This window comes from Phocoena sinus, chromosome 18 (assembly GCF_008692025.1).
Source record: "Phocoena sinus isolate mPhoSin1 chromosome 18, mPhoSin1.pri, whole genome shotgun sequence".
In the NCBI taxonomy this organism is placed as follows: Eukaryota; Metazoa; Chordata; class Mammalia; order Artiodactyla; family Phocoenidae; genus Phocoena; species Phocoena sinus.
Window position 1 is genome coordinate 7,256,654 of NC_045780.1, and position 26,922 is coordinate 7,283,575.

At 43.1% G+C, this 26,922-nt stretch overlaps 1 protein-coding gene across 5 annotated transcripts; it reads right to left on the minus strand.

The window, feature by feature from the left end:
* Positions 1-7,082: 7,082 nt before the first annotated feature.
* On the minus strand, positions 7,083-13,894 carry HMGB1 (high mobility group box 1). 5 transcript variants are annotated; one of them, XM_032611425.1, is made up of 5 exons: positions 13,712-13,894; positions 10,844-11,007; positions 10,477-10,622; positions 9,810-9,984; positions 7,083-8,788 (listed from the first exon to the last, which is right to left on the minus strand). In XM_032611425.1, exons 2-5 carry the CDS (start codon positions 10,991-10,993, stop codon positions 8,612-8,614), a joined length of 648 nt encoding a protein of 215 aa, XP_032467316.1. In that variant the 5' UTR covers positions 10,994-11,007; positions 13,712-13,894; the 3' UTR covers positions 7,083-8,611. The 5 variants fall into 5 exon arrangements, with proteins under 5 accessions (XP_032467316.1, XP_032467317.1, XP_032467314.1 ...); XM_032611426.1 differs by lacking the exon at positions 13,712-13,894 and adding an exon at positions 13,031-13,080; XM_032611423.1 differs by lacking the exon at positions 13,712-13,894 and adding an exon at positions 11,247-11,842.
* Positions 13,895-26,922: the final 13,028 nt, after the last annotated feature.

Below are 26,922 nucleotides of genomic sequence, written 5' to 3' on the forward strand. Positions count from 1 at the left end.
TCCTTGGCCCAGGTGTTGTCCTCTAACTTGCCAAAGCATGACTGGAACATCATCAAACTCCCAAACAGTATCCCAGGCTCCTGGGTAAGTCCACTTATTTATCATATGATTTACTCTTGGTCTACACATTTAAATAAAAAGAAGTAAAGCATGTATTAAACTCTGACATCAGCGTTTATTTTCTTAATAATTTTCCCATTTAAAAAGAGAGATTTATAATAAAACAGAATAGAAATGTTTCTATGATTTTTTAAGTGAGGTTTTAAACATTACTATTAATAATAGCCTACTAAGACGCCTTGGTCTTAAAGGTGAGAAAAAGATTTGGCCTAAAAATGAAGACATAGCAAAAAACAATAATAATAAAACTGCATCTCTGTTGTTGTTTTTTTCAAGTCAGTTTGATTCTTAACTATAATTCTTTAAAAACCCTCAAGACCTTAACATTTAAAGAAAACTTCAAGTATTCTATTTATAACACCATATCTCTTACCTAATTAAAAAAAATAAAATCAGTATTATTTCTAATGGTTCATTATAATTATCTGTAAAAGCTCAGTGTATATAAATTCATGACATAAAGTTTTGCAATGCTGACCTCTAAAATTTAGGTCCTTAAAAAAAATGAGAAATTTACACTGCTTTTCAGGTTTGATCTATATAGTGTAAAATCCAGTACTCATCAGTGTATGAAATAGATCCCTATGGGACTGACTAGAAGATAAGTTTTTTTATAATTAATCCAATTTCATGTTGACCTGTTGGCCACCATTTGATAAGACATGTACTCCCCAGAACTGTAGACTATCTTGGTCTTAAATCATATGTGAAAACACATTTAACCTTATTTAAAGAAAAAAATTCTGATACAAATGACTAATAAGTTTTGCAAATCATGTAGATTATTATGAAGAACAATAATACAATGAAGTGAAAAGCAAGAAAGCTCTAATGCTTTTGCAAAAGTTTCAAAGTTTTTTCACCCATTCCAATTCATCTACACGTTCTCTTTTTGCAGTGCTGCAATTACTTGTATATAGAATCTCTTTCTGTTAATCTTCAACCTGAAAAGTAGTAAAATAACAAGCATAAAGGGGAATGGACATTTCAACCCAATGGCTCGCCAGTTTTTTCAAGCTTTTCATCTGCTCTCTTTTGAAGATTTATCCCTTTCACGATTTTCCCCCACTGCTATAGGCTCAAACCTTTATGGAATCTTAGAAATCATGACCCTACATATCCCTTATATGTAAAATTGTCTCAATAGCCTTTTAAAAAGTTACTACCTTTGGATGAAAACTTGCTGAAGGCAGCTTGGTAGCATTCACCAAATTCATCGTTTCACTTCAATCAAAAACTGACTTCAGGGCTTCCCTGGTGGCGCAGTGGTTGAGAGTCCGCCTGCCGATGCAGGGGACACGGGTTCGTGCCCCGGTCCGGGAAGATCCCACATGCCACGGAGCGGCTGGGCCCATGAGCCATGGCCGCTGGGCCTGCGCGTCCGGAGCCTGTGCTCCGCAATGGCAGAGGCCACAACAGTGAGAGGCCTGCGTACCGCAAAAAAAAAAAAACAAAAGAAACTGACTTCAATTTTGGCCATTTCACTTTGAGGAATATATTTATAACCTAACAAAATAATCATGGACACAGAAGTATGGGTATAAGGAAAGTCTAGTCATCTTAGCCTTGTTCATAATATTAAAAAAAAATCCATAAACAACAACAAGGTCCTACTGTATAGCACAGGGAATGATATTTCAATATCCTGTGATAAACCATAATGGAAAAGAATATGAAAAAGAAGGTATACATAGGTATAACTGAATCACTTTGCTGTACAGCAGAAATTACAACATTGTAAATCAACTATGCTTCAATAAAACTAATTAAAAAATCAGAAACTACACAAATGTCTCATAAGATGGGATCGACTAGATAATTTATGGTATTTTACATTTATTCAGTGGAATAACATGCAGGCAGTAAAAATGATTCAGTGCAGAGCAGAATAAGAATATATGATGACATAAAGTTTTGTTTAAGATAGACTGTTAGCAGTAAAAAGTAGTTTTCAAGTAGAGTGTTTGTATATATATTGCCATTTTTTGTAAAGCGGACATATATATACAACCAAAAGACAACCTAACTTAAAAATCGGCCAAGGACTTGAATTAGCTCTCCAAAAAGGTATACAAAGGGCCAATGAGCACATGAAAAGAGGCTCAGTATCATTAGTCATTAGGGTAATGCAAACCAAAACCACAGTGAGATAACTACTTCACACCCACCCACTGCAATGGCTATTATTTTATTTTTAAAAAAAGGGAAATAGGAAGTGCTGGTGAGGTTGTGGGAAAATTGGAATGCTTATACATTGCTAGAGGGAATGTAAACTGATTTAGTTGCTGTGGAAGGGTCATCTTAGCCATTGTGGTCCCTCAAAAAGTTAAACAGAATTACCATATGATCCAGTAATTCCATTCCTAGATATGTACCCCAAAGAACTGAAAATAGGGAGTCAAACAAATACGTGTACATGCACGTTCATAGCAGCACTAGCCAAGTGTCCATCAATGAATGAACGAATAAGTGAATTGTGAGATATATATACACACATATACGTGCACTGGAATATTACTCAGCCATGAAAAGGGATGAAGTATGATACATACCACAGTGCGAATGAACCTTGAAAACATTATGCTAAGTGAAAGAAGCCAGACGCAAACGGTCACATACTGTATGATTCCATTTATGCGAAATAGCCATAGTAGGTAAATCCGTGGAGATGATGCAGATCGGTTGTTGCCAAGGGCTAAGGGGTAAGGGCAGAATTAATGGGTATAGGATTTCCTTTTGGGGTGACGAAAACGTTTGGAACTAGAGGCGGTGGTTGGACAACACAGTGAATGTACCAAATGCCATTGAATTGTTAATTTTAAAATGGTTTTTTACATGAATCTCACCTCAGATTTAAAAATTATATATCTATATACACATATAACTTATATATTAATCAAATATATATCTGTATATATATATATATATATATCATGTTATATATATAAAACGAGAAGAGCACACAGTATGTTAATGGTTTTCCTGACTAATAGAATTGTAGGTTTTTGTTTCCCTGCTTATTTGTTTTCTTTCAATGAACGCAAATTTCATTCACAATAATGGTAAACAAGTTTTTCAAAAGTGATTGTAGTGTATTGCTATCCTTCCACTTCTGGAAGTTCATGCTGCAATTCTAAGGACACATAAGCAGTACACATTCTTCTGGCGCTTCCCAGCCTGTTAGAATCAGGTAGCTTATCACTTTCTAAATGATTGGCAGTATTTTAGTTTTGTTTTGTCAGCAAGTGTCCTGAGTCCAAGTAAACCTAAGGAGGAAGGCCAGAGAGCAATCACAGTGATGGCGGAGTGTGCTGACCTGCTCGAATATCAACAATTGTAGCCGAGGCAGGAGGACCCAGGCAGGAAGGTGAGGGCTAGGGAGGAAGCCTTCCAGCCCCTAGTTACTGTCCTTACAGAGAAGGGGAAGGAACTCGAAAATTTTCTGCACCTCCTGTGAGCCTGGCACCGCTGGATCATTGTGATGCTGCTTTTGGTCGAGTGAGCCTCTGAGTCTTGATGGGCCTTTGCCCACTGCTCTGTGAAAATGCATAGGCTGGACTGCCTTAGAGCCTAGAGCCTTTTACCTCTAATGCGCTAGGACCCTACACTGGTGCCATACTTTATTCTGTTGTCAGTCCCCAAAGCAATGGCACCTCTTGCTCCTCTTGTAAAAACAAACAAAAGTCTGTCTGGTCCTTCTCAGCCTGAGTGCGCCTAGCCCACTCCCTATGCCCAAGTCCCAGCCAGGCCGACTCCAGATGGCAGAGCAAGACCTGAGCTTCCCTGAAATTTAGGCTGGGGAGTGGGGAAGAGGCTGCCGAGTCCTTGCTCCGAGTAGCCTGCAAGCTCTTACCCTTCACACCTTTGTGGGCATTACACCGAGTACTCTCTTACCCTCAACCGATAATTCTTTTGCTTTAGGACTTTTAATTTACTTACCTGGTTATGTTCAGAACACTTTATAGGATGACCCGTAGTTGAAACCCAGTGAACAAAAATATGGTAAAGACTGTAACTAGAGATTCTATGTACCTCTAAGGAACTAAGTTTAATTCCACTTTAAAGGCTATTAATACAGTTGCAGTTATAAATGCGTTTGGGGTATGCCCTTTACCTAAAGTACCATCTCCAGCAAGGAGGTGAAGCAGTGGTCAATTTTATCCCATTTAAGGCCGATCCTCTGTATCCATTCCTTTTTTACAAACAACTATCTCCTAATGCCCAGAATCCAGCCCACACAATCCTTGACTAGTTTCCAAAACCGTTGGCTGTAGCTTCTGTAAAGATTGACACACAATCTCTGCTAGAAAAAGCCCTCCCCAGATAAAGCTACTGGATTGAAGATGCCAAAATAGGAAGTTCCTCATTTTCACACAATGGATTACTTGAATATTTAGTTACTGCAGTAACTTTACAGAGAAATAATTTGTTCGAGTAGTTTAAATAGTCAACCCAAGGGTCTTTCAGTTCTAATTCTACCTTCTTGTGTTTGGGTGGCTCTGAATAAATGGCAGTATTTCCGTATTTTATCTTTTAAAAATGGACATTTCTTTCATGGAGCCAAAGAAATAGCCATTAAAAACCTGACTTATTACATCTTAAAAATCATTGTTAAAATGTCTCACAATAAGGATAGTCTTGGGGGAGGGGTCAATTTTTCAATATCTGCCAAAATTTTAAATGCACCTATCTGTTGACTCAGCAATTCTACTTCAAGGTATCTAGACCTACACAAGCCTAACAAAAATGTACACAGACGTCCACTGCAGTATCGTCAGGAATAGCAAAAAAATAGGAAGCAACATGAATGAAAGTATGATCAAATATATCATGGGGTATCTATCATACCATGAAATGTCACTTATGTTTGAATTGTGTGACTAAAGAGAAAAAAAAAGTACATCATAAAACTTTCCAAGAATCTCTTTAATCCCTTTTCACTGATTTTCTCACCACTACTTTCAGTCTCCACATACCTCTCGCCACAACTTAAAGGTCTATCGTAATCCCTCATCTTATTCCAGATCTATATTACCACTTCCTTTTTCAGCAGGTGACCGATAAAGACAGAAGGTTCAAACCAGTGCACATGCCTAGAGGCCTAAGTGATTAAATTTCCTCCTGGTAGATATGATTTCAGACTGAAACCCACTGGAAGGTGGGGCTATATATTCTGGAGTGTGGCTTGCTAAGTTATGCTCGTCATTCTTTGTCCTGTGCCATGGTGTATCGTTAAATAGCAGCATTCCTAGAACAGGGCCACATTTTGCCTTATTACTGCAGGGAGCAACTTGGCTTAGACCCAGGGAACTTCCCAGGTTCCCGCGAGTGTTAGCACTGCTGTTCACGTCTTTGCTATGAGGGGGACAAGAAATGAACCAGCTTGCATCTTTTGTTGCATAAGTATCCAAACCGTTTCCTGGCTTTTACGTTGTTTTAAAAGCATTTCAAGAGTCATTTACAAATGACAAAGCACAAATATGAAAAAATTTAAAAATAACCTACCACAACTTATTAAGCAAGCTAATTACTGGCCAATGGGTCACACTTGAGCAGTAGTTAATCCTGATTTAAGCTGTATTGAATTTGTGCAAATTTAGTGATACCATCATTCGCAAAAAGTAGCTGGCTGGTACTGAAAAAGAGCTATTTCAGGCCCTTTCAGAAGGCCTGTTGTACCAAGCAGACCTAGATTTGAACTTCTGTCACAGTTTGTGATGCCAAGCAAGGGAGTTGGCCACACTTTCCATTCAAAAATTTCCATCTTGTCTTCCCAGTGCAGTTTTCAACATAGCCAGATACTACCCTACCGTCTAAGCAGTACTTACAATCCCCCAGGCAGTGAGGGAAGTATCTGAACAGCTTCTGTCACACAAGCACTTTCCATCATTATCATTTAGGTCTTACCCCTGTGGTGCACAGCACACACAGAAGATTTTTTTTCAGATTTCACTCCTAGAAAATTAATAAAAACAGAGCAAGTATCAACACCTGATGGAGGATCATGAGAACAATTACAGGCACTAACCAGCAACAGCTCCCAACCTTTAGGAGACAATTACTTTGGTTAAGTGTTAATCAGTATGCCGATTTTATATCGTTTTAAAATGCAAATGACTTAATACTAAAGTTTATACTGTTTAATCTTTTGATGTTAAGAAAATCTTTATACCCCGTAGTGCTGTAACTATTTCTAGACATTAAAATAGTTCCTATGCATTAACTTAAAAAAAATCTGTTATGCCTCCCACCTCCATTTACTTGAGTTTTGAACATCCAAGTTTCAGGGTATACTGCTGAAATAGTAAACAGAGCTAGTATGTTTTCAGATTGAAAAGGGATTTTGTCCATGTCTTCCTGTCAAGATCTGAATCCAGTTAACCCAAAAAAACCTGTTCCCGCTCTCAACATCTTAACAGTAGCTGTCACAAGACACCCACTGAAGTTCCTTGAGGCAGAATTCATTTTAACTGGATCACCTACTAGCAATAAACAATGATTCTTCAGCTACAGCAAACTTCCATGTAAATGAGAGATAACTACTTGTTCCCCTTGACTAAAAAATCTGATAAATTTTGACACACTTTCAGCCCCTCTACTGCGGTCCTCTCCTTTTCTCCTTAAGAAAACTTAAGTTTAGATTTATAATCACTGAATAGTGCTTTTTATTTACATGTGCCTTGCTTTAGAACACTATCTTGTTTAATCCAATAGTCTGAAAGCAAAATTAGTTTTTCCTGATTTATGTAAACAGCAGCCTATGAGAACACATGGAATGTTTCACAAAAATCTTCTTTTATCAGCCCATTAACCTATTTACAAGGGTAAAGTGAGTATTTTTTAAGGGATAAACTTTGCCCGCCCTTACACTTATTTAAATGTTGCTAAGAGGTATTAACTGAGAATAAGATTAAAATATGTATATAACAAAACCTTAAAATCTTAAGTGAAAGCCATTTAACTAATATTTAAAACCTCTGCAATTATTAGTTTATTAGTATCATCCAGGACTCAGATGTTCAGTATTCCTCCTGAAATTACATAAAACAAATGCAAATGGAAAGAATCCAAGTCAAAATTATATAACAAAACAGCACTCCATCACAAAAGCGTGTAAAATTACAAGAACGCTATTTTAAAACACTGGCACTTTAAGAGAACGATAATCTCAAAAACCACAAAATTGCCAAATTGTTCCCTAAACTGTTAAGCAGATAAACATATGACCCTGATGAATGAGCTTGAGTTTTGTAGAGAAAAATCAAATTCAAATAAATCAGGTAATTCACACTGAAATACAAAGCTTGTCTTCCTCCCTCATGTCTACTTCATTTATAAAGGGGCAAACCATAATATAGGAAAATATACCCGATTTAAAATGTGGTATACAATTTTAAAAGTTGGCCCATTAAAAATACCTTTAATGGAGGATCTCAAGTTTCCTAAACAATCCACATTTAGATAAATAGGAGAAGACATTTACAGCCAGCACTTTTTCTCCAGAGCCTTTGTTGGGACTAATCATCAACAACAACAAAAAAACGTAGTATGGCAGTCTTGTATTTTAAGCTCACGCTTTTGGGGATACATTCTCAGTCTTAAACGTGGGAACTGCAAATATAACTGCCATTACATGGTAATGGGAGTTAAAGGATGTAGAGTCCTCATGTAAAGATCAGAACATACTTTTCTATTAGTCCTTCAAGGACAGACTTTCAAAATGTTTGATTCTAATAATCCCGTGCTGTAAGTAGATTGGTTACCTTCACTTTGTAAATGAACCTGGGCTATGTGACATCTGATATCCACCGATCAAGATTTGAGTTTCAGTTATGGATGAAAACTGTCTCAATTAAACTTTTATTACCCTCATCATGAGTATGCAGGGTGTGTACACGAAAGCTTTTTATCAGCTAACTATACGAAAGATAAACACTGTAGTAATTCGTGTGATCCAAAATGGGCAAAAGCAAAAGCCTAGCTTCCCCTTAGGAAGAAACTTTTCAGACCTATGAAAAGGACAACAATACTAATAAAAAAAATTGTATTTACTTAGAAGCATTCAGAATGTCAACAAAACAGCTGCAACTTTTCTTTTTTTTGCAATTACAGAGTGGTATTCAGTTAACAGAACAACAATTATTTCGTATAAGCTGCATCAGAGACAACTGAAGATGAAAAAACTACCATCCCCATATATAACTAATTTGTGCTGTGCACCAACAAGAACCTGCTTTAAATTTCCATGCCAATTTACAACCCCCATACTGTACCAGGCAAGGTTAGTGGCTATTGAAAATACCACCAGGACAGGGCTATCTAAAGACACATTCGGTAGTGTGTTAACTATACAAAAAAAGACACTGTACAGTTTAAAAACAAATCTTACACAGCCTTACATTTCAATTTTTTTCTTTAAAAGGAGTGAGTTGTGTACAGGGGGGTTAAATGCTTTATAGACAAGAAAAAAAAAAACTGCGCTAGAACCAACTTATTCATCATCATCATCTTCTTCTTCCTCTTCATCCTCTTCATCCTCCTCCTCCTCCTCATCCTCTTCATCTTCCTCATCTTCCTCCTCTTCCTTCTTTTTCTTGCTTTTTTCAGCCTTGACGACTCCCTTTTTTGCTGCATCAGGCTTCCCTTTAGCTCGGTATGCAGCAATATCCTTCCCAAATAAAGGCAGGAAGAAAGTGGTTGGAAAGACAAAACAGTTAAGGAGAGAAATAAAAGTAACATGGCAAAACTTTATGAAAAAACAAGGACTCAGATACACTAAAATAACACATTATCTGCACTCACATCTGTGGACTTTCAGAAACACACGTAAAAATATTATAATTGTAAATAATCCGTAACTCATGGAATGACACGGTTTGACATTAGCATTATGCCTCACTGAAGTACAACCATGTACCACATCCTAAGTTCAGTTTATTAAAACTAGGATGTAGAGACTGATTAAAGGGTAGACACTGCCACCTTCTGAATGCAAAAACGCATTCTACAGGTTTATACTGTCAGACCCTAATCCATAGTAGAAAATCTTGTCTTAAAAAAAAAGTTATTTGCCACTGAGCATGCAATTAGGTTAAGAAACATCTAGAAATAGATACATTTCTCCAAAATGACTAAATAAGCTAAACTCTAACTTTACTTTTAATATTTCAACTCAAAGTATAGAGGCTACAGCTTTTTCTTATTTTATCAATTTACTGTACAGATCCACAAACTCATAACTTTCTAAGTTTTTGTTTTTTTTTTTTAAATCTAAGGGAGGGAAAACATAAATGTTTCAGGGTGTTTATGAACAATACAGGTTACGTTACTTGGTCCAGCCTATTTTTATGTTGCGTGCCTCATCACTTAAAATACTTAAATCATTTGACTCAAAGCGACTACCAAAATCTTCATAAATCTGGATACCGGAGAATAACAAAACCACCCGAGTCAAATAATGTTGTCAAACAACAGTAACAATTTATCTGATCTTCTACGTTCTTTAAAACATGGAAAGGGACTTAAGAGTACAGCCAACGGCACGCTGCATAGCTGTTATACTTAAAACTGCATTGCACCTCAAACTCTTAGGAATCGTAATAGGAGATTAAGATGCAGTACCAAGTCCAGTCATTCATCTAACACCTGGCGTACCCTTTCATCACTACACCAAGCCAATCCATACTCACCTTTTCGTACTTTTCCTTCAGTTTAGCAGCCTTCTTCTCATAGGGCTGCTTGTCATCTGCAGCAGTGTTATTCCACATCTCTCCCAGTTTCTTTGCAACATCACCAATGGATAGGCCAGGATGTTCTCCTTTGATTTTTGGACGATACTCAGAACAAAACAAGAAAAAGGCCGAACTAAAAAGAGAGATTTAATTTTAGAATTGTAGGTTTACTAACAACTGTGTTGTACTGCTGTATAAAAGCTGCTTCTAATTTCTACCACATATTTCACAGGATATAAATATTATGAAACGCTAAATATCCCTCATTAAACTTAATTTACACAATGATCTAACTTATGACACCACTAGCTGAACAGACACTATTTATTAGCGTTCCAAAAGAACATTCTGCAAATTACTCTCAGACTGATGGTATTTCTCAGGAAAGAAAAGAATCGAAATTAAAATTACACTTAGGAGATATATTGGGTGAAGGAGGCCAGAATCCAATTCCACTGCTCTAACTAAAACTGCCATCCAACAGGAATTTTATTTACAAAATTTAAACATACCAATGTGAGTTAGCGAAGAAACTTTGATTACGGACTCCACAAGGTGGCTTGCTAAATTTGTCTGATTCTACTGCAAAACACTCCTTGAAAACAAAAACGGGCAAGATACTTACGGAGGCCTCTTGGGTGCATTGGGATCCTTGAACTTCTTTTTTGTCTCCCCTTTAGGAGGGATATAAGTTTTCATTTCTCTTTCATAACGGGCCTTGTCCGCCTTTGCCATGTCTTCAAACTTTCCTTTCTCTTTAGCAGACATGGTCTATAAAATAATAACTCGTAAACTTAACTCGACAACGAAGTTTTAACAAGTTGTACTCTTAAGTATTAAAATGAACAAAACCAGTGTCCTTTGCTGAATATTTAGCAGCCTGTTCCAACACCACCGCTCGCATTATGCAAATTGCACCGAGGCTTTTTAAAAATCCCAATTTGGACTTCACCCTTTAGTACCTCCTTAGTATTTGTTTTAAGCCCTCTTACCTTCCACCTCTCTGAGCACTTCTTAGAAAACTCTGAGAAGTTGACAGAAGCATCTGGGTGCTTCTTCTTGTGCTCCTCCCGGCAAGTTTGCACAAAGAATGCATATGATGACATTTTGCCTCTCGGCTTCTTAGGATCTCCTTTGCCCATGCTTAATTATTTTTCTAAAAAATAAATGAAAGCGTAATGTTAACAATGAAATTTACGGCATTTAAGAGCACTCTAACTCCTTGGGGAGGGAATGAAAAGCAAGGCACTGGTTGTTTAACCCGGCAGTGGCATTAACCCCTCATAATACCAGAGAAAATGGCAGTGATAGTCAATTCCTAGAAAAGGCTACACCAGGCGAAAACCGGTCCTTGAGTGTGATCTCCAAAAAGTGGACACACAGTGGCATACTCACACGGCGCTTGTTACTTCGCTGCCTGTATCTGTTCTGGGTGAACACCCAACCGGTCATTTAAAAGAAACAAAGAATTAAATGCAAAAAAAACCCGTTTTCAATCAACAAAACCAAAGGTCAGAAAAGCGACGCTGCCGATTCACGGCTCTGCGCTACGTAAGGAACAAATAGGTGAGAGGCAAAGCGGGCAGACCTCTCCGGATCGCGGGCCACGTCCGCGGCTCACCTAAAGCTGTCCCAGGGATCACTGTAAATACTCTCGGCATAAAAGTTTGCCGGGGGGAGGGAGCGGGAGGCCCGCTCGGGCCCGGGCTGGGGGATGGCGGCGCTATCTGCGCGGCTGCCACCGCCAGGCAGCTTCCTTTGCTATCGGCTTGGCCCCGAGACGCATTTCGGTTCTGACTAAACACGTCCGGTCTGAAGTTTCTTCGAGTAAACAAGGGTGAGGGACAAAAGCCACTCCTGCTCGCTGCTCGGGCTGCCCCCCGCCCCCACCAGGGCAGTATTTTTCTTTTCCGAGCCGTGGAAGTCGGGGCGCCGCTCGGGGAGGGCTCCGCACACCTTCCCGCCACAGCCCCCCCCCGGGCCGCCCGCCCACTGCGGGGCCGCGAGGGGAGGCCGCCCGGGACGCGGCCCGGCCTCCGGGCCCGGCTCCCCGCCCCGCGCGGCGCCGCCACGTGCGCCCGGCCGCCCGCCGCTCGCGCAGGCCTGCCGGCCTCCCCCATTTTGTCGGCTCGGCGGAGGGAGCAGCCCCGCTCGAAATGGGGGCTGGCTCCGCCCGCGGCCGCCGGGGCCGGCGCGCACGGAATGGCCGCTGCGCGTCTTCCCCGCCTGCGCCGCCGCCGCCGCGAGGGCGAGCGCGAGCGAGAATATGGCTCCTTCCCTTTGTGTGTGTGTGTGTATGTGTGTGTCTGTGTGTGTGCGCGAGTGAGTGTGTGAGAGTGTGAGTGCGAGCGCAGGCGGGCGGGGTGCGCGCCGCGCTCTGGCGCACACACTCGGCCATGACGGCCGGGGGGAGGGGCGGGGGGCGCGCAGCCGGACCCTCCCCCCGCCCGCCGCCCGCGGGGGGGCCGCCCCGGGAGGCGCCCCCGGCCCGCCGCTCCCCTTCTCCCTCCGCGCGGGCCGCGCGCCCCGCCGCCCCCGCACGGGCGACGCGGGGCTGTGAGAAGACGAAAAAAAAAGTTGCCTCGGAACTGCTGCGCCCAGCTCCCCCGCCCGCGCCCGCCCGCCTTGTTTTCTCTCCAGCCAGCAGCGCCGGGCCGAGTCAGCCATGTTCCAGCGAGCGCCGCGGCGCCGCTCCCCCCGCCGCCGGGCCGCCGCCGCCGCCGCCGCCGCCGCCGCGCCCGGGCACTGGCTCGGGCTCGGGCTCAGGCCGGCGGGCCCGGCCCCGCGCCGCCACCCCCGGCCCCGGCCCCGCGCCGCCGCCCGCCCGCCCGCAGCGCCCGCCGCCCGCGCTTGCCCGCCGCCGGCGCCCGTCTCTGCGGCGGCCAATGCAGCCGTGAAGCGCCGCCCGCCCGCCCGGCGGCCCGCCGCCCCCCGCGCACGCCGGCCGCCCGAACGCTCGGCCCGGGGGCCGAAAACACGTTAAAAAATTTTTTTAATGAAAAAAAATTTTTTTGCGCCAGTCAGCGCGGACGCCGCCGGGGGTGGAAACTCGCGGGGCTCGGGGCTCGCGGCGCCTCCGGCGGCCCGGGGGCCGGGGCTTCGGCGCGCGGCCGGGCTCCCGGCGCCCGAGGGGAGGCTCGCTCCGTGCGCAGTTCCCCCCACGGTCCCCCCTCATTTGCCTTTGTGTGGATCCTGACCCGCCGGCTCCCGGCCGCGGGGATCCGGCCGCCGCGCGGGCTGGGGAGCTGCCGGAGGCGCTCTCCCCGCCGCGGCGCTGCCCCAGACTCACCCTCCGCGAGGCACAGAGTCGCCCAGTGCCCGTCCGGCTCTCACTTGCCCCGGCGCTGTCTCTATGGAGCTCAATGTACTGCAATGGCTGTGAGAGCGGGAGCCAGACGCAGCCTCCTCACTCTCTCCGCTCTGTAACATTACTCTCCAGCCAGCGCGGCTCCTATTGGCTACCGCCAACTCACGGGGCTCGCTCATTGGCCCGATACCTCCCATTGTCCTGACCAGAGCCCGTTTGCTATTGGCTGTCTCCGGGGACACGTCATCAAGGATTGAAACAGCGCGCAAATCTGAATGTGTGTGTATGCCGGGCAGAGAGGCTGAGGCGGGAGAGGCAGAGGCAGAGGCAGCAGCTGCTACGGGAAAGCAGAGCTCTATGGTGTATGTGTGCGTGTGTCTAACCCAAGCCAGCCCCACGCCCGAGCGGCCGCCCGAGCGAAAAGGGCCTGACTTTTCCACAAGTGTCTCCAGCTCCTCAGGCAAAAGAGACACCCACAGGCCTCCCCCCCCTTCTCACCCCAAACTCACTTCCAAAGCCGTTAAGATAAGAGGCCCCAGACTTTTTAACAGACCTTCAAAAGTGAGAGCGACACGACGAGATCACGGCCCCTGAAAACCGGGGTTTCTGCTCGTGCAGAGGGGCGAAGGCAGCCAAGATTCGAGCTCCTCGGCAACATATGGTTGCATTACACTCTAGATCTTTGGGAAGGCAGGGCTTTTCCTATAAGAAAGTGACACGATCCAGTCAGCCGGCTTTAAAACACCCCTTTTCTGGGCTCCTAAACCCGTACCGTCAGGCTTGCTGAGCAGCTGAAACCTTGACTCACCGAACAGGCATTTAGTTTCACCCTTTTTCTTGGTTTGATCGAGTTTCACAGCTCGTCTAGAACTTTTTATTTAAATACAAAGCACGGTCTCAACTTCCTGGAAATCAAATGATTATTCCATGTAATTAAAGCACACAGCCACTTCGTTTTGATATGGGGTACTCTAGCAGGAAATGTTCGCGAGGGCCTGCTAGAATTAGCAAATTCATTAGAGACCACCTTTTTAACTGTTGGGCTGTTTTATTTGACTCGGTGTGGATTACTGTTATAATCAAACGAATCCTTGTGATGCTATCTTTCCCTCCCATCACACCACTTAGTGCATCCATGTAACTGCTCTAGGATTACAGGAGTTGTAGGTATATTGTTACCCGGAGGATTAGATAGAGGCAAAGAGTGTGTTTCTCTAACTCACCAAGCTGGCGGTATTAACAGCCATACTTATTATGTCTGTAAAGAAAAATCTGCTAGCTATAATAGCCAGTTCTGAAGACTCTACGGTTATATCAGCCCTTCATGAAACTATTATCTATTCCTCTGTAGCCTGAGCAGACCACACCCCTATTCAGTTATAACAGACTTCCCTTTTTTTCACTCTCTGATGGTATGTTTATACACTTCTAAACCCACCAGCCAATTCTTCCAAATGTAACAGACCAAAGTTAAAATCACTCATTTTATTATGTTAATTTTGTTTCATATATCCAGTCTAAGCATCCATAACATAATGTATTTGCTCAAATTTATTAAGCTATTTGAGAATAGACTTAGAGATAACCTCTCCTGACCTTTGATGTTAATGTTTATTCCTTTTATTAAAAAAATACATAATTGGTCTCAAGGATTATAGTCTTGGTGAATGGACAATGCATGTCATATGAACATGAAAAAGTATGATATTAAGACTGTATAAACTAGTATAATGTACACTCGGCGTTTAAAAAGCAAACATCTAAAGTTAACTGTTATATTGCTACCTTCACACATATTTACTCTTCTTTACTTCCCTCTATTAATCAAATTTTATGCTTTCTTTAAATCTAGGTATTTATTTCAATTCTGTTTTATCTTCTCGATGACTATATTGCAAAATATTCATGAGAATTATCCACACTATAGATGGCATCCGTGATATCAAAATTTGAATATTATCTGAAGATAGCACTAATCGGTATTTTCCAGGAGCAGTGTTGGGTTTGCCCTGGTACAACCACTTTTTTTTTTTTTTTTGGACAACCACTTTTTTAGGTTCTTTTACCAGTTGTCTCTAATAGCTTACTCCTACCAGGGTAAGTTTATGGTCACAGAACAACTCAAGAGCAATGGGTCCACACAGGTGTCTATTTCAGCAGGATGGTATGGTGAATTACAGGCACCGGATTTAAATAGACCTGGGTTCAAATCCCGGCTCTGCTACTTACTAGCTGTATGATCTCTGGCAAGGTTTTTTTTTTTTTTACTCCTTTGTGCTTCCAATCTCTCAGCTATAAAATGGAAGTGATCACGGGCTTGTTGTAAAGATTAAACTTTTTCTTCAAAGGTTTAAAATTATGTTATGCAGACCTCTTCAAACCCATGACTTAGAAAACATCAAGTGCAGTTAGTTAGCCTTGAGTTTTTCTTCATATTTTAATTTTATATGAGGGCAGTGGTTGCAAATTAAGTTTTGTTTTTTTTTTTTAATTTTAGCCTCAGACAGCACTAAATCCTCATCCAGTCTAGTGATGGTGCCTTCAGTTATTCCCAAGTATAACAGAGGCCACGTCACAGACCATTAAAACCTGCACTTCTAGGCACATTCCTCTTATTTGCTTTTTGTGATACAAAGGGAGGAACATAAAAAGCAGAGAAACTTTTTAAGTAAACCCTACAACTTCTAGCTCTAACCCTGCAACCTTAACCTAACCTGCAACCTTAACCCAACCCTGAACCTACGTTCACTTCTTTTATTATGTTAGACCCTCTCCTTCTTCAACATGAATCATTAGCCACAAATTGGCATATATTTTACTTTAGGGTTATTGGGTGTTTTAATCCCAACTTACGAAGTTATCTAATTCAGAAAGCCTGAACACTCTCTCCCATGCCCAATTTAGCCGACTAAATTACAGATCGTCATGAATATGGGTTATACCCCTCCTGGAGCCTGCCTCTAGGATAGGAGAAGTACCTCTCTTCTGGAATCTCAAAATATTCTGTACATTAATTACTGTGCTCACAATTGTAATTATCCAGTTATATGTCTGTTTGTCCCACAGCAATGCACCCCTTAAAGGCAGGAATCCTATCTTATCTTTGCATCCCAAGCACCTAGCAGGGTGCCCGGCATACAGCAAGCAGTAAATAAAGTCTGTTGAATAAACGATTTAACAGCTGAAAGAGTACTTACTGCAAATTATTGTTTTAATCTTCCTCTTCCATCTTTGGCGATAAACATTGGGGTATTTCTAAATCAGAAGGCATGAAAATAGAACAATAAGTAAATGTTAGGATTAATACTGAGGAAAGATGTCAACTGCACCTCATTCTTATAACTTAAAAAGAGGGAGATGGAGTTGGGGGCTAGGGGCAATTGCAAAGAAAGACAAACGCATATATTTGTAGTTATTTACCAGCTCCCAACTAGGCCAAGGTTATTCCTAGTTGGATACAGTGAACTATGGCAAGCCAAATAAGAATTTATCACAGAAAACTGCAAGAATGTCTGCCCAAAGGTTGTTTCCAGTGGGCCTTTGAAACAACTCTAATGTAAAAAAATACAAAAAGCAGACAGGGGGCTGTAAGTCTTTGGCTGGAGGATATTGATTCCTCCTCATGCAATGAAGCCTAAAGTCAAGTTATATGAATTCTCTGTTGTCTCTCCTTCCTAAAAAGGGCCAGTTTCTGAAAAGGAATAGAAATTGTAAACTGAAATGTCTGACGAGGCCAACCACACTAAGGGTCCTGTACACTTAAAACCTTCTTCTTCTTTCTTTCTTTTTTGGATGCTAACAATAAAGGAGAGGAATTCAGGTAGAGAAAAGTGTACAGGTTGTGACCTAGGACACTGAGTCCCACCCCTCAATCTACCACGTGTGCCCTCGGGTAGCCACTAAGGTCTGTGCTCATTTCCCCAACTCTTGCTTAGAGGTAGCGATGCTTCATCTCACTTGCAAGGACATCACAGGATTAAACAGATGGGCACAAAGAAAGACCCGAGGAAGGCAGAGAGGTGGTGTTATTATATCTGTCAGCGCGTGGGGAAGGGGAACCTTGTCCTGGCCTGCTTAAGTACTTCTGCCTAGGCCTGAGTCTTCTGTGCCAATGTGGCTTGCAGGTGGGGAAATCAGTGGCTTCAGCTGCGGGCAGCATTGATGGCTGAGGCAAAGAAAACGGTATGGAAGTGATTTTTTTTTTTTTTTTCCTGGGCTGCGCTCTGCGGCTTGCAGGATCCCGGTTCCCTGACCAGGGATTGAACCCCAGCTCTCCACAGTGAAAGCACAGAGTCCTAACAACTGGACCACCAGGGAATTCCCGGAAGCAAATTTATACCAATAATATCTCTAGAATTGTAATATTGCACTGGTGAATAAGGAAGAAAAATTACACCTTTTCTTAATAAGGTTCCTGTTCTCTGGTTAGCCAAAGAATGGTACACATGAAGAGGGGGACACTCATTCGTAAAAGCTTTTATAAAATGGTGATCTAAATTCAGAAAAGATCAGTGTTTTAGGTCTTGATCTCAAGAGCCACATCAACAGGCCAAATTCAGGTGCCCTATTAGAAGTGCCATAAACCTTAAAAACAAATGTCTTAGCTCACCTGCTAGGATGGCTACGATCAAAAAGACAGACACGGGGAGCATGAGTGAAAATGGAGCAATTGGTGGCATCACACACTGCTGGTGGGAATGTAAAACAGGGCAGCCGATTTGGAAAACAGTCTGACGGTTCCTCCCAAGGTTAAACATAGAGTTACCACGTGACCCAGCAATTCCACTCCTAGGTACGTACCCAAGAGAAATAAAAACATGTCCACACAAAAACCTGCACATAAATGTTCACAGCAGCATTATTTGTAATAGTCAGAAAGCAACCCAAATGTTCATCAACTGTTGAGGGGATGAATAAGATGTAGTGTATCTTTGTGATTGAATATTATTTGTCGATAGACTGGAATGAAGTAGTGACACATGGTACAACATGGATGAACCTTGAAAACATTAGGATAAGTGAAAGAAGCCAGACACACACAAAAACCCCCACATATTGTAAGATTCCATTTATATGAAATGTCCAGAAGAGGAAATTTATAAAGACGGAAAGTAGATTAGGGGTAGCCAGGGGTGGAGGATGGGGGGAAGGGGGGGGTAACTGCTGGTGGGTGTGGAGCTTGTTTTAAGAAGATGAAAATGATTTAAAATTAGATCCTAGTAATGGTTGCGCAACTCTGAAGACACCAAAAATCATCAGATCGTACGTATGTGAATTATCTCTCGACAAAGCTGTCTTTCAAAACACGAATTAATGTTTTATGAAACAAACACAGAAAGGGACGACGGATCGCTACCCACTTGCTAATTTTGCCCCGTACTTTCCTGCTGCCTGTGGCGTTTAACACCTGAAAAACGATGCTCTTCCTCTTCATTCGGTGGAAATTTCTTCTATTCGCGGAGTTATATATTCTGTGCTTAAAGTGTGTTTTTGCTACAAAATTATGTTAAAAGAGCACTCTCCAGGTGTACCTTGGGAGGTTTCCCACGAGCGCCTGAGGTGACTGTACAGTTGGCTGAGCCGTGAAGTGTTAGGTCAGATGGTGCAAACTGGCAGGCCTCTGGCTTATGTGACCCTCAGATGTGCCATTTGGTTAACATGGTGTTTTTAAAAAGTTGGATTTTTTTTTTCACATTAAAAAAATCCAGATATTTGGCTTCTTTTGAAAAATCAGAGATCCGATAACCTTGGCTCCATGGCTGCGCAGGGTGACGATGCTGTCGAGTGAATAGGGGCCGCCTCCCTCAGAGGAGGTGTGTTCTGTCTTCTGCGCAGCCCCACTGTTCCCTCAGCATCTGGCCTGCCATCTTGCCTGCCTGCCTCCTGCGGACGTCTGAGTTTTGCCAGTCCTGAGTTGGGTCCTTAGAATTTCAGGACTACGACCTGCGATTCTGAAACGTTCTTCCTCAGAGACTCTTTTCGTAGGAAACACTTATTATCATCACACAGAACACAGAGTGGGAAACTGAACTAGAGGGATCCCTCAGGTGAGGAACAGACCATTTCTGGTGCTGTCACAGGTAGCATGTACTCCTGAGGTGAAACAGAGAGTCTGGCTGTGCTGCAGAGGATGTCCTGCAGCCCAGACAAAAGTGAGCTTTATTTATCACGTCTCTCCTATATGCTGAGCACTTTACACAGATAATTTTGTTTGGTCCTCACGGTGATCCCATAGGCCAGGATGCTTATCTCTCTTCTACAAATAATTCGAAGGAGGCTCAGAGAGATCCCTTAAGTTGTCCAAGGTCACGCTGCTAGTGAGAGAGTAATAGTAAACCCAGTTCTGACTCCAAAGCTGAAGTTTTCTCCACTAAGCCGCATGACCTTGCAGTTATTAGCCTAGCTAATAAAATAAAAAATGATCACATTTTCCCACCTAAATATAACCCATATCCTCAAGGGAATCTGACGTGAGTTTACAGCCTCAACTCTCAAGATTTTTGAATAGGACACATACATTTTGCATATATAAAACTTGAAAAAATTTATGGGAATTCCCTGGTGGTCCAGTGGTTAGGACTCCGTGCTCTCACTGCCAAGCGCCCGGGGTTCGATCCCTGGTCAGGGAACTAAGATCCTACAAGCCGCGCAGTGTGGCCAAAACAAAACAAAACAAATTTATGGGACTTCCCTGAGGGTCCAGTGGTTAAGACTTCATGCTTCCACTGCAGGGGGCGCGGGTTCGACTCCTGGTCAGGGAACTAAGATCCCACAAGCTGAGTAGTGTGGCAAAAACAACAAACAAACTTGAAAACAGTTTCATGAAACAATACCTACCATTGTGATGGAGTCTGACATTTTTTTTTCTTAAAATCCTAAGTTTACTTTCCAACCTGCCAACGGGCTCTGCAGTTTGCAAAACATTGCATTAAAACCCGAGTAAAGAAGCCCCGTTTCCCATCAAGGGTAACTTCAGCCCTAAGTGACAAGTGTGGGTGCTGCCAGCTGATGGGATGGGACTGAAGGGAGGAAAGGCCAGGACAGATACCTGGAATCCAGGACCTGCGGCCAGAGCTCCCGAGCACACTCAAGGAGGCTGGTGCCAAAGCTGTGGACCGTCCCAAGTCCAGAGAAACAGTCTGGAGACAGGAGAGGGGAGTGCCTTGCTCTGCCTGGGAGACCAAGACAAAATCAGGCGCTCCCGGCCTCCAGGAAATGCAAAGAAGACATCTGAAAATCCCCCGAGGCCTAGGAGAGAAATCCTAGCAGACCTGATAAACACCTTCCTCACCTGGGTGGGGTTCACCACCTTGGATTTGTCTTTGTCAGAGTCCAGACAGCAGGAGTCTCTCTGCCAGGGGAAGCTGCACCGATGGGAAGATGGCCTCAGCTCCCCAAAAGACAGGCTTTTTGTTTAAAACACAGCACCCAAAATGGCTTGTGGGCTAAATAGGAGGTGACTGCCAACCCATACCTGTTGTTCATGAAGGTGTTAAAAAAAAAATCAGCAACAATGAAAAACCTGTATGCTTATTTTGAAAGGTTGCTGTTGATCCTTGTTCTGAGGTTTCCTTTTGCTTTCCAAGAACGGAAATAAGGAAGTAGGAAGGAGATAGCATGATTTAGTATATTCTAACAAAAGTACTACCAACAAATTGATAGTCACATTGAGGAACAGAACTCTGCCTTGGAAACATTCATGGCATTTGACCAGTGATTTTGCTTCAAAAAATACTAAGAAAATAATCCGAACTAAGTAAAAGGCACAAAGATGTGAATAAGAATATTAATTGCAGAATTATCTATAATGTGTCAACAACCCAGATGTTCAATGAGAGTGGCTTGGTTTAATAAGTTTTGGTCCATCCTCATGACGGATTATGCCACTATCAAATTGTTATGAATACTAGATTTAATGCCACGTAAAAATATTCATATTACCTTATCATGACAAAAACTATTTTCAGAAGGATCCCTGGTTTGAAAGAAAACTGTATGTGAATCCAACAAAGATTGGAAGAATATACTAAAAAACATTAGTAGTATTTATTTCAGGTGAAAGGTAAGCTTGGTTTTCTCCTTAGACTTTTCAATTTGATTTCCTTAGTTTTCTACAATTTATGCTACTTCTAAAATTAGAAACAAAAAGTCCAATTTTTTTTTTTTTTTTTTTTTTTTTTTGCGGTACGCGGGCCTCTCCTGTTGCGGAGCACAGGCTCCGGACGCGCAGGCTCAGCGGCCATGACTCACGGGCCCGGCCGCTCCGCGGCATGTGGGATCTTCCCGGACCGGGCCACGAACCCGCGTCCCCTGCGTCGGCAGGCAGACTCTCAACCACTGCGCCACCAGGGAAGCCCAACTCCAAGTTTTTAAGAGAAGAAATTTGCTAATAGAAGACTGAAAGATTTAGATCATTTAAAGAAATTCAGACCTCGTCGTTACTCTAGAAATTCTTCCCTGTAAAGAGATATACACTATATATAGAAATCATGCACTTTTACCATGGCCCTAAAGTTAAGGTGTCTCCACTGTCATCCAAATACAACCACCCTGTTAACACAAATCAAAATCAGGTATGTGCTAGGAGGAAAGTATCAGTGTTTACATGAAAACCTTGTTACCTCTCATCACTACTGCTGTATCTTCTTTAATCACTATTCCTTCTTTTCCCGTAATTCAGTCCTGAGTCATCTTCTCTCTGCTTCTCTGCCCTCTTAGAGACCCCCGTGACCAACTCCACGTGGAGTTTTAACCTCCATTTCTATGTAAATGACTCTAAGTTTCCCTTCAGCCTTAGGCTCTATCCTGGACTCCACCGTGTACCAGTTTCTCAAAGCTCACAGGTTTGCTCTCTAAGCCAGACCCCTTTCTGATTTCCCTACTTGCCGACTTCCCACACCAGCTCCAATTCTAGGAGTCTAATTCCCCTTCTTCCTCTTCCCTCACGTCAAATTCTGTAACATCTATGTCACAGTACTTTTGAATCAACGCCCCACACCTTTATTTTCATTTCTATTGCCCCCAACTCTAGTTCTGGTCTTTGTTATTTTGTGGTTAGGAATAGTGGCTTTGGAACCAGACACTACTAGGTTAAAATCCTGGCCTTTGCACTAGCTAGCTGTGTTACCTTGGGCAGAGTGAATTAACTTCTCTGAGGCTCAGCTGCTTTTGTAAAATGATAGTACCCCTTTCAAAGGGAAGTTGTGAGTTTAAATTAGCTCATATACATAAAGAGCTGAGCCTAGTATGCAAATCGCTTAGAGTTCTGTAAATGAGCACCAGATGTTGGCTGTTTATTTTAGATTATTTTAAAAACTGGTATTATTAATATTTTCCTAATGCATAAAGCTCCACCACTGCTTAAAAACTTTCCATTTAATTACAACATTTTCTCCCCAATTAACTACAAAATCCTCACCTGGCCTTCAAGGCCTTCCCTAGTCAGGCAGAATGTCTCCCTTGCTTTCCCTCCCACTGCTCTCCTAATTTCCAATCAGACTGGACCTTGTACTTTCCTCCTTTCGAGCTTCTGGCCACACTTTGGCTTTGTAGCGTCCTTCCCCCACCTGTGCTGCTAAATCCAACCTGTCCTTTAAAACTTCCCCAACCGTTTCCAGTTCTCAACTTGATGAGCCTTCTTTCATTTCTGAGCTCTGTCACTTTTGGTTGTACCTTTCTAATGGCTTTTATAGTGTTATAAATATAATGACAATAGATTATTATATATATTTTATAACCTATATAAATATATTACATATTATGTTGTTTTACGCATCTTTGTTTCTCCAGCACTCTTTGCCCATCACAGGTACTCAGTAAATGATAGCTGAATGTCAAGGTGAGGTTCGATTTTCTGTCCACACCTATCACACCGTTGATACTCAATTTTAATAAACCATGTCTACTATTCCCTTCCCTTCACAGATTGAATTACATCCTAGCGCGACATGGAGCAAAACCTATTGTTGTGTTGTCATCTTCGTTGGTCAAAATCAGTGGATATTGGCAACTTTATGTAGTTATTAAATTCTATTCAGGTTGGCCCCTCTCCTGACGATCTGGGGCAATGGTTTGATGAACTGCTGTTTTAACAGATTTTCTTTCTTGCTTTTTACTGTGTAAGGTTGCTATAGTTCAGAAGCTTGTAAATATATTTATTTTTTAAATTCCCGGATCTTATGAAAAGTCCTTAAAGTCAAAACAGTAACACCAGGTTTCTAATTGGTTGCATTCATGTGGCAGATTTTGAGGTTAACCCACTTTTTTCCTGCATATTACCAGATATCACAAAAATTCATAAACTCCCCCAAAATGGTACTCCTTGTGTAGCAAATTCATTTTGGCACCAAAATGGGCGCCATCGAAGAATTCAACAAATTCAATCTAGGTTTTTCATTTGGGTAAAACCAGTTCAGATTTGCCTGAAACCACTCCAGATTTATTGGGAGCAGTATGGGTGACAAGGATTCCCTGGGTGGAGCTGGCAGTGGTGGGACAGGGGAAGTCTAGCAAGGCGGACCTGCAAGGCCCCAGCAGGGACCGGCTCTCCTGTCTTTTGGTCACTCCCACCCGCTGCTAGGGTTTCTAGCCCCAGCGCTCCACGCTCCCTCCCTCCCCAGCCTCTTTCCTCCCCGCCCGCGCCCTACCAACAGCAGTTCCTGCTTCACAAACACAGTACTTAAAGCACCTAGTTCCTGGGATTTATACTTGCCAAGTGGCTGTGAGGAACAAGTTTTTCTCAAGCCCAGGCATCAAAAGGCACTTATTTCAACACTTCAGGGAAAAACAGTAACTAAGAAAATCAATAATCTCACCTGAAGCAGAAGAACGGATTTTTGTCAGGCTCTCTCTACGGTTTCCTGCCCATCTTTTAAAAGAAGCGTAATACTAGTCTCTTGAATCTTTCTTCGTCTTGTGTGTTCTTACCTTACCTAAAGAAATGTAATCTTTTTGCAGACAGAAACTATATCCTGACCTAAATATTATATGGTAACAAGGTGTCTTTATTTTTTTTATTTTTTTATTTATTTTTTTTTTTTAACAAGGTGTCTTTAAAAGCTACATGTTTCCTAAAGATAATTAGAAGACTCAAAGAATATCTTTACGTGGCTATAAACTCTTCAATGGCTAAAATCGAGCCTCCTATCTTTTTCAAAGGGTTTTTTTTTTGATGGAGCAAAAGAACACAAATGAGATTAGAGGAGGAACTACTAGAGCAACAGAAGGAAAGAATGCCAAAGAGGGGAAGGGGGACGGCTACCAAAGTAGAAGCCAGTGTCAGAGTGTTCCACTCACAAATGTTCCCTGAATCTATCCAACATCTAAGAAAGTTAGCCTGAGGCGGGTTGGGAGCCCTAAACGCAAGGCTTAGATGCTATCTAAAACCAGAAGGAGTAGTAAGAAAGAATGTACATGCATATCTCCCAAAGTAGAAAGATCTGAAGAGGACTCAAGGCAGAAGACCCGCATTTTTCTACAGTGAGCTGCCGATCGCATCATAGCTTGGAACTCTAAGATTCAAGGACAGACAGGTGGAGCCGAGTCAGCCTACGAAGGGAGGGAAGCCACTGTCTTACTCATGAGCCTGGTATTCCTGCTCAGTTCAAGTATTCTTATTCTTAACTGTGCTACCAAAGGCCCATACGATTGTCACAAGCCATAGGTTAACATTTGTAGTTGAGAAAGAACTGATGTTAGACACTTGAAAAAGCTTTTAGGCAAAACTTACACTTAGAAAAGTTCCCAAGTTTAATTCGGATCCCTTCCCCCTCCTCTCTTCTTTCTTTTTCTCTTCCTTTCCGTTGCCTAAGAAATTTTAAAAAACAACAACAACAAAACCCCACCCATTTTAAAGTATTTATTTATTTGTTTTTTGGCTGCGCAGCACGTGGGATGTTAGTTTTCCGACCAGGGATCGGACCTGCCCCCTCCTCCCTCCTCGCATTGGAAGCGCCGAATCTTACCCGCTGGACCGCCGGGGAAGCTCCCAAACCCTCCCATTTGTTAGCGAGCCAGTAAAGGGAAGGGCAGCGCGGGGCTTCTCGCATCAGAGTGAGAAGGCAATGATGTTCAGGGGTCAGTGTCCATGGATGGGGGTGGGGCGGAGGGCAGAAACTAATACTTACCGGGCATTTACACGTGCTAGGCACCGAAAATGCTTTTACCTCCTTGTAATTCTCGCAGCAAGTCCTTGGCGTGGGTGCTACTTTTCTTATTTTACGGAGCAGGAAATTAAGGTCGCCTAGGCTGACCCACTTAGTCTCTCTGACTCCAAAGCCCAACCCCTTTACATGACGTCCGGCGTGGATGTGTCCTTATGGTCTCTGCTTTGGCGCTAAAAACCAACAATCTCAAAAAGATACATTCCAAAGGGAGCAAAATGACAGCTGTAGCCAAAATTGTGCAGTACTGCTTCCTTCTAGGGTCTGTGTGGGAAGTGAGAAAACTCATGTTCTTTACCGATTATTGAGAAATTTCAACGGAACATTTGAGAGGTCAGAGAATCTCCTCAAGGGTTAGCGCCCCAGAACTCTTTTTTTTTTTTTAAATAAATGTATTTATTCATTTATTTATTTTTGGCTGCGTTGGGTCTTCGTTGCTGCGCGCAGGCTTTCTCTAGTTGCGGCGAGCGGGGGCTACTCTTCCTTGTGGTGTGTGGGCTTCTCACTGCAGTGGCTTCTCTTGTTGCGGAGCACGGGCTCTAGGCACACGGGCTTCAGTAGTTGTGGCGAGCGGGCTTCAGTAGTTGTGGTGCAGGGGCTCAGTAGTTGTGGCTCGCGGGCTCCAGAGCGCAGGCTCAGCAGTTGTGGCGTACGGGCTTAATTGCTTCACGCATGTGGGATCCTCCCGGACCGGGGCTCAGACCTGTGTCCCCTGCACAGGCAGGCGGACTCTCAACAACTGCGCCACCAGGGAAGTCTGCCCCAGCACTCTTGACCCAAAGGTGAGCGGGCCACGTAGGCACAGAAAACCCACTTCATTCTTACAATAGTCCCTCATCATTCTGAGTCCTCCGGGATTGGGAAACTCAGCACTGCGTTAAGGTGGCCCTGAGAATCAAGGCTTCATCCAGCTTTGCACTCACCAGTAGAAACCTCTCCTGGCCATCTCTATCTCTAGCTCAGCAGCCTGGCCCAGAAACCTGAATTGCATCATTGATTCCTCCCTTTCCCTAACTGCCAACAATCAACAAATCATCGAGTCCTGTGGTCTCTACCTCTTTCATTTATGTGTCTGATCCACCCACTTCCCTCCTTTCGAAGAGCACCATCTTAGCTGAACCTATGGTCTCCTGCTTGGTTTACTTCAACAACGTACCTAACGTCTCTGGGCCTTAGCCTTAGAAAACACCAAGTGATTTTTCTAAAGTAAATAAGATAATATGATCATGATATTCCCCTACTTTAAAAATCCTTCTATGACTTCCCACTGCCTTCAAGAGGACGTTCAAACATTTTAGCAGAGCATCGCGTTCAGCATCTGCTGATAGATCCAGCCCCGCGCTCTGAGCTCCCACTGTCTTGAGCCATCGGGCGGTCCTAGACTGTGTGCTTCTTCAGGTACTTATTCCTTCAATCAGGATAATTCTCCACGGACCTGCCTCCTGCCTGTCTTTCAGCTTAAACACCTCCGCTCTGAGAAGCCTCCCCTGACCGCCCCACTCTGAGCCCACTCCTCCCCTGGCATCCTCACCCAGGCCTGCAGCTGCCCATGTGTGTAGCCATCTAGTCTGCAGATCTCTCAAGGGCAGGGTGAGCTTTACTC